Source organism: Mastomys coucha, unplaced genomic scaffold (genome assembly GCF_008632895.1).
Source record: "Mastomys coucha isolate ucsf_1 unplaced genomic scaffold, UCSF_Mcou_1 pScaffold14, whole genome shotgun sequence".
In the NCBI taxonomy this organism is placed as follows: domain Eukaryota; kingdom Metazoa; phylum Chordata; class Mammalia; order Rodentia; family Muridae; genus Mastomys; species Mastomys coucha.
Window position 1 is genome coordinate 83203701 of NW_022196896.1, and position 8352 is coordinate 83212052.

The following is an 8352-nucleotide window of genomic DNA, read 5'->3' on the forward strand; positions in this document are numbered from 1 at the left end:
AAAAAAAAAAAAAAAAAAAGTCATTCAGACATGGAAGAACTCAGGAAAGCTTAGAGCTTCTAATGGCATTTCTATAACCCAGCACAGATAAAGAGGATGACAAGGAAACAAAGTAAGCAACATGGCTGGGGACTTCAACACCCAGCAGATAGACCCACGTTTAAAATGTCAGACTTGATTCTTTGTTTCATCACTAGGCACATATGGAGGCAGGAGTCCCTAATTCAACCCACAGAAACCTCTTTGGTCTTTTCCACACAGCAGATGGCTAGCCTCACCCAGCTGATCACTAAAGGACATTTTCCCCTTCTGAGGTAAGATAGTAGAGAGAGCTCCATGCTCTCTGGGTCTGAACACAACACTGAAAATGCAAAAGCCCACTGGCACCCAAGTGTCTCCTAAGACTTATGATGTCTTGCCTACCACCCTTAGAGGATCCGCCTTGGCAAGACCGGCTTTGTAACCAAATAAAACTGTGCAGCAGCAGGTTGCACTGGCTCCCTCTCTGATCTGAGATGCATTTGCTCTTCCTAGACAGTGGGACCTTGAGGAAAGTGACAAGCTGCCATCTCCGGTCCTTTTTTCCTCTTCTTCTTCGTGTCTCACATAGTTCTGATGTGGGATGTCTGAGTCATTGAAATTTAACACGTGAAGGGACAGGGATGAAATTCTAAAATGCCAAACTGAAATGTCCTAATAATAGAAGTTCTAACATGGGAGCTACCTAATAAAAGCTGCCACAGCCACACTGGGGTGTGAACTCGCAATTGTACTCGCCATCTCCTTCACTTGCGATGAACGCTGTCTTCTGGGATGGCACAGGATAGACAGCCACAGTACAAGTCAAAGTCAAAAGCTTTCAAAAGCTAGTGTAGAAAGAACCTGAGGACTTTCTAGAGCTGTTCTTTCTTTAACTCTTCCAGGTCTAAAAGCTCAGACTATAACCCACATCACTCTGGTCCTAGTCAATTCCTAGCTCCCTCCCTCCCTAGCCATTCTCTGGACCCTGCTCCAGTTTCTGTGGTGCTACTCAGGCCAGCTTGAGTCTCTGTGGGAAGGCAGGGAGAAGGTGTCCTCTACCAGGTCTACCACCGGGACCCAAATTTTAGGCATCTGCTTTAAAAAGGAAGAGGCTGGGCCCCTGCCTCAGTCAAACTCTCTTCTTCTGATTATTACACATGAGTGTCTCTACTGCTTCAGAACACAGAATAGATTTCAATCAGGAACTAAGCAAAGGAACTGGGTAGCAAAAACAGACACGCCTTGGGTAATGACAATTTTTAGCTATGAGAAAGAATTGATTGAGTTTGTGATACAATTACTCATATTAACTCGCTGCACCAAGTACACTCAGTAGTTGTATAGGTAAGTTGTCATGCACCATCATGACAACTTCAAAGCACAGGGATCTTTTGGAAATAACATACAGTAAAGGTCATGGTACATGGAATTATCCCATTTTTAACACGAGAATCCACTAAACTTAAAGGAGATAAGTGTATTCTCGTGCCTTGAGCCTGAATCATGAGATCCTGGAGTGTAGTACAAGATCTTACTGTGGGGGTACCACCAGTATTTTAGAAATCCCACACTTAGCAAGCAATGTGCAAAGGTGGGAGGAGCTAACACAGATCCAGCACATGTGACTTCCACTTCTACGAAAACCAATATTTTCCAGAGGTCCTGAGACACAGAGGATGTGCATGTACCACACAACTCACTCTAATGCCATTCTAAGCAATTTCGTATCACAGACGCAGGGTATGTCTTCTCTTCAGTTATCACCTTTTCCTTTTGTGGGACTGGGGATCCAGCTTAGAGCTTTCCAGGTCAAGCAAGTGGTCTACTGCTAGGCTATTGGTATTCCCACAGCCTGTCAATAACAACTTAAACCAGGTGAGACAGTGAAGGCAGAATGGGATGAATATTGATTAAAATCCTTCCCACCTTCCATTCTGACACTACTATATATCATTCTTCTTGCTATATTCAACACACAATAATGGGCTGTGGAGGGTACTTTATTCGCTGAGAGTGAGCACATACAACAGTGGTCCTGAAAGACTATAATAGAACTGAAAAACACCGATCTTCCAGTGACATAACATTGTAACAAAATGTGTTATTGCTATGTTTTTCAGGCATACTCTGGTAAACAAATCTACTACATTGCCAGCCATAAAAACAACAACAACAACAAAAAAAAAAAACACTATAGCACACACAACTATATATTAGTATGCAATGCCCAACAATCACAAATATCTTAGGTATTGATTTACGTAAATACTATATTGTCCCTTCCTCTGTTTTTGGAGTATGCACTCCTACATAGAGAAGTCTACTGGAAAGCCATACGCCATGATGTCTCAGTAGCACCTTTTACATCTCTCTCGTCTACAGCTCTTGATTTGCACCAGAAGGCCACTGAGAGACGGCCCTCCCCAGCTACATTTCTGCATGCACACTCTGTATGTTCACATGATGCTGATGGAATCATCTCATTTCTCAAGATGAATCTCCATCATTAAGGGACACATGACCAACTATACTTATTTTAGCTAGATTGCCACATCTAAAAATAAGTTTGCTTTTAGATTCCTGAGATAAATTTTAAACTCACTTTTTTTGTTGTTGTTTGTTTGTTTGTTTGTTTTTTAACTTGCTCAGGCAACAGATGTCACACCTGATTAAAACTATGGTCTGATTTCCAAACTGACAACTTAGAGACTAAAAATGAGAAAACTCACTGACCAAAGTTAGATAGACTGGGCAGTGCCGCACAGAAGCTGCAGCCCTGTGCGAGCATGAGCTCACGGGCCACCTCCCACACACAAACTCTACTTTATTTTATTTAAATTTTTAATTACATTTGTATGTCTTTATTTAGTTTGTGTGGAGGCATATGCAACAGTTTGGACGTGGAGGTTAGAGGACCACTCCTGGAATCCAGTTCTTTCCTTCCATTATGTGGGTCCCAGGATCTAACTCAGGCCTTCAAGCTTGGTGGCAGGCACCTTTTCCACTGAACCCTCTCACTAGCCCTCATAATTTAAGAGGAGAAGCTAACTAATGAAGAAAACACTCCCTAATACCTCCATCATAATGCTTCAGCTGTTTGCAGACCAAATAAGAAACAAGGGGAGAAAAAATAATAAAAATGAATAATTGTGGTAGGGTGGGGGTAGAGGTTCACATATGTAATCCCCACATAACAAATAGGGATAAAGAAAGACTGCAATGAAGGCTGTTTGAGGACAGCCTGAGATACATGAACTTTGTTTTTTGTTCTGTTTTGTTTTTGTTTTTTGGTTTTTGGTTTTTTTTTTTTTTTAGTTTTTTCAAGACAGGGTTTCTCTGTGCAGCCCTAGCTGTCCTGGAGCTTACTCTATAGACCAGGCTGGCCTCGAACTCAGAAATCCGCCTGCCTCTGCCTCCCAAGCGCTGGGACTAAAGGCGTGCGCCACCACCGCCCGGCTGAACTTTGTTTAATTTAAAAAAAGGTGGATACAGTGGCATATGCCCATGAGCGAGTACTTAGAACTCAGAAGCCTAAGGACTCAGTAAGTTCAAGGCTAGTGTGATCTCTATGAAGCAAATCCCAAGCCAGTAAAGACTAAAAAGTGTGACTTTGTCTCCCAAACAAAAAGTGATGACTTCTAGTCCCTCATGAGTCAGTCAAAGGATTTAGAATTCCAGAAAAGGAGGGAACCTAAAGGCATTCTAAGAGCTAATAGGAGGCTGGCGTGTGGTGCCCATCCACAATGCCAACTCTGATGGGGTGACGGCAGGGTGAGCACCTCATGTCCCTGGGCAGCCAGGGATCTTGTCTGAAACAAAGGCAGGGCAACAGCAGGAAACAAGCAAAGGCTGACACCTCCACTCACTCATGGCATGATTTATAATGAAGAAAGATGGAGGCCTGAGGGCCTCCCTTTCCTCCAAAACTAAAGAAAAAATGGATCCGATAAACTTCACCACATTCCTGTGGGCATAGTGGGATAGAATAGTGTGAAAAGCCATGTGATTCTTAGAGTTGGGGAGAGGCAGATACATAATACATCTGCTATGAAAGAGAATTTAAAAGTGGTGACTGATAGCCGCTGCGTTCATGGGAATACCCCGGGGAGAGGACTGTGTCTCCTGGCTTCTCTCTGGACTCTGCAAATGCAAGTGGCAGGCAGTGGGTGACCATGTGTACCCTTGACTCACTTTTGGAACACACTAAACTTACGATTATAAGTACACTTTTAGAACAGTAAAGGGGAAGATTGTTTCAGAGGTATTATTTGTGGTATAAAATTCATGCAGTGTCACTGGTGGCCTCTAATCCCTTCTCTTAGCCCTACTTGTGTGAGAAAGGAGGTTATCACTACCTTACGAGAGAGAAGAATGGAGCATCACTCAGGTGTTGCAGACCTTGTGTGGGGCAACAGAAGTTGTAGAGATGGGTGATGGTTATACAGCAGAGAATGGACATGATATTTCTCACCTGCCGACTTTCAAGGGTTAAATGACTAACCTTTTGTCAGATATTTTACCACAAAAACCCAGACTTCTATCAAGACTTTGGGAGCGGAAGGTGCATGGCTTGGGAGTTATATGCCTTTGCTTCCACTCCCTATTAATAAGGCTGGCTGTGACTCAGCCCTCTTGACCCTCATAAGAACCTATGCTGAGCTAAGAGTGAGCAAGCTCTGCTGAGGCGAATGATCAAAACCCTCAAGACCCGAAGTTTTGCAGTCAAAAGCAGCCGAGAGTAAAAGAGACACCAGATGCTGTATTTGTGACACATTCAGGCTGCTTTGTAGATTTGGTGACTCACAAAGGCATCAGGGGACAACAGTGACCATTCTGATTTATGCATGCTTTGAAAGGTGAAATAAAAAAATAAATACAGACCCACAACAACAACCTATACTTGGCTAGCATCTGGCCAGACAGAACAACTAAATCATGACTTCCCCTTAAACACACTGTCTGCAGTTGTTGCCTCTTTATGAACTTCTCCACATTTCTCTTCTGTCTTCAAGGTTTCTTTCTTAAATTATAGGCCATTGCGATGCTCAAGAAAGCATATACTATCCACTGAAACCTTTATATAACAGCCAAGCTCCTGCAGGGAAACCAAATATGACTTAGCTTTGGCTCCTTCCCCGGAGCGCTTCAGTTTCTTAGGTTCAGAGTCTCTTTTAACCTATGACCACACAAAAGTGAGTCGTCATTGTTTCTAATGATGCATTTTTCCATGGTGGCTTTATTTAAAAAAAAAAAAACTTCCACAAGCATATTATATATAATGTATACTTTTGTAGAAGGTGTTTATAATATATACGTATATATAATATGTATATTATATATTATCTATAGATATAGTAAAGATCAGTCTCTAACAATGAAACGCCAAAGAATCGCCAACATACCAAAGTGTATGATTGAGCATGGCCAATCCATCCTGCCAGTGAAGCAAGGCAACCACTGGGAATGTCAACTTTGGAACTAGAAGTCTGGCACAAGGCCTCACCTAGCACTTAACCGGAAGAGGAAGTTTCAACATGAAACTTAAGTGACTCCCTCAGTCACAATGACCTGTCTACACAATGGGAAAGTTGATGATTGTGCTTCGAAAGTGTCCCATGCATTCTCACTGATTAAAAACCATTAGAAAGCTCTCCTGGAAATGACAACCTTCACTCTAAGACCAGGGTTCCAGCACTGTCTAAAGGATACAGGGAAGACCCTGTCAGAGACACTGACCTGGGAGAGAGGGCATTCTTTGGCTAATGTGCTCTGGTTCATTTCTTTGAGCAGTTCCTTTAAGGCATTGCGGACGGTGGCATGGTTCCATTGCTCCGCAGGTAAGTCTTCCAACTTTGAACAACTGCAAAACAGAGGGAGAGTGAGTGGCGCGTGGCCCTCAGCTATGGCCCTGGCTGCTCAGGACCACACAGCCAGTGCTGTGTGGCTTCTGTGTCCTCTGTCAGTGTCCCATCTAGAAGGCTCCCGAGAAGGAGAAGGGGAGCAAGCTGCTTCTGCAGACTCCAGTGGACCCCAGGAGTGACACAGTACTGTGGTGATGATCTTTCCTAGCAAAGACTCCTTATGGATATTCCATCAAAATCAAGTGTGAAGGCTCACCTTTCCCAGAAAAATGTGGACAGGCTTCTTTCCCAGTCACAAAAAAACTTTTGGGAAAGACCCTCAAGATTTGCTAGAAAAGGATGGGTTTGGTCAGTCCCAATTAAAGTAAAAATTCTCCAAAAAGAGAACATTGTTTAAAAACCTTACTGAAGGACAACATTGCTCAAGACACACAGATACTTTATGATAAGAAGGCTACAGAGAACTCCTAGACATTGGGAGGTACACAGCATTTCTGGTCCCCCTAGAGGCCAGAGGTCTTCACTGACTGACCACCGCCAAAAGAAAGACATCTCTAAACAAGTCGTCCCCTCAGCAGGCAAACCAGAAGACAGCAGAAGGATCTAATGCTTCAGAGGCTAGGCGTTAAGCACCTGAGAAAGCCAAGAGAAGCCACAGAAGGCTGCAGAGAGCCTCCGCCTGCCCAGAAGACTTTTAATTATTTATCAGGCAGGCCCTGAGTGAGCAGTTCACCGCCTCTGCAAACAGCATAAAGCAGTTGGAATGTGGACTATAAAGATGCCTAGAGAGGCATCCCCAGATCCCCCTCCCCCTCTTCTCGTTTCACCCACTGTCTAGAAGTTAACGGAGACTTTAAGCTGATCTCCACACTGAGCGGGCGATCCGCGCAGCTCCCACGAGGAAGCGGAGGCAGCCGTTCAGAGATCCCCACCTTTGTAATTGGATCTTCAGTGTCACAACGTGATAGACATCTTGCAGCATGTCAGCCACAGTCGCATCAGGGGCGTCTGTCACATAACTGAGGGGGAGAGGGTTCCACCTCCCCAGCTTGATTATTCCTGCACAGGGAAGAAAAACATAATAAACATATATCTGCTATTTATTAAACCCTTCCAGTTTGTTCAGTGTCAAGAAGGTCATTCAACAGTCATCACCGAGCACCCACTCGGAGCGCTTACAACCCAGTGCAGTGAGGTATTTCTTTCTGGCTGACAACTGGGTTAGTGAATCACACAAGGGAGATAAGGAATGAAAAGGACGGGATTTAATCATGGACAATTGGTTCTTTCATGTTTTCCTGTGTCTTAAATTACTTAGAAAACCATACGGATATTTCCTTTCCCCAAAGTCTTGTTTCAGAGTCTAACTTAAGACTGATGCTAAATATATAGGGCTGCTGATTTCCCAGACTCCCCCACCCCAGAAAAAAAATAAGCAAGCTTCATGTAAATACAAGACTTGATTTCGAATTGGATTGTAAAAGAAAGCTGCTGTGTGGGCTCCACACAGTCACATTGTGAATGGGGTATGATTCCTACGGCAAGCACAGCACGTGGAGCCCCCTGGAACAAGTTCCTCTAGCTTTCAGGTTGCAGGTGTCACCTAAGGTGCCTTCAGCTGCCTCTCTGTCTTTATTCCTGGGTTCTTTTCAGAATGACAACAGTACCTTTTACCTGTGGGTTTCCTGGTGTCTGTGGTTAAGCCTGGATGTGCTCCTGAGCTAGTTAAGGCTGCAAAGAACAGCAACCTTGGAAGTAAGCTCTATTGCAGAATGATTCATGGGATACTCAGGCAGTTTGTGGTGAAATGCTAACTTATTCATTCCTTCTATGGGCCCCTCTGGTCTGGAGTGCAGGGCACGCGGAAAGTTGGTGAAGAAAAATAAAGAAACTCATTTCACAAATGACACTGGGTAACAAAACTTTTATTTCATGCTATGAAAAATCTGATGGTCCCCCACGGGATGTCAGAAATTGTCACATATAAAAATGTTATGTTTTAGAAATAAAAGAAAAATAGCTTTTTTATCTTTCCTTTTGACAATACAGGTGAGTCTAAGCACGATGTTCTCTCAAAATACATATATTTTTATCACTGATGAGAGAGAACACCTGTATACCCAAAGGTACTTTTAAAAGATTCCTGAAATGACTCCATAGCTGTGGGGCAAAAGTCAGAGGTTAGGAGACGAACTTTCTGGTGAGGGCATGTCCTGTCCCAAGTGAGATAAATGAACACGTACTGCCTGACATAATGCTTGAAAACAGGGAAGAAACAGAACAAAAATATTAAAATGATGCACTGTTTCAGTATTAAGACTTAACAATCTGCTGCCGAATATGCTACAGTATAAATAGTGCGTGGACGCAGCTCCAGCAGAGCAGCGCGGCTCCCATTCATGGTGCCGTATGTCTCCAGTTCTGGCTCCTTAAGTCATCTTTCCCCTGCCAAGAAAAGCTGTTTTTTTTT

At 43.5% G+C, this 8352-nt stretch overlaps 1 protein-coding gene across 4 annotated transcripts in view; it reads right to left on the reverse strand.

Moving 5' to 3' along the window:
- Window positions 1-8352, reverse strand: part of Satb2 (SATB homeobox 2) — a 181324-nt gene that overhangs the window by 98407 nt on the left and 74565 nt on the right. For all 4 annotated transcript variants that reach the window (XM_031367536.1, XM_031367534.1, XM_031367533.1 and 1 more), the window contains exons 4-5: window positions 6815-6941; window positions 5758-5881 (exon numbers count right to left, since the gene is read on the reverse strand). In XM_031367536.1, the coding sequence (XP_031223396.1) occupies window positions 5758-5881; window positions 6815-6941 (251 nt within the window). The remainder of the gene's footprint in view (window positions 1-5757; window positions 5882-6814; window positions 6942-8352) is intronic.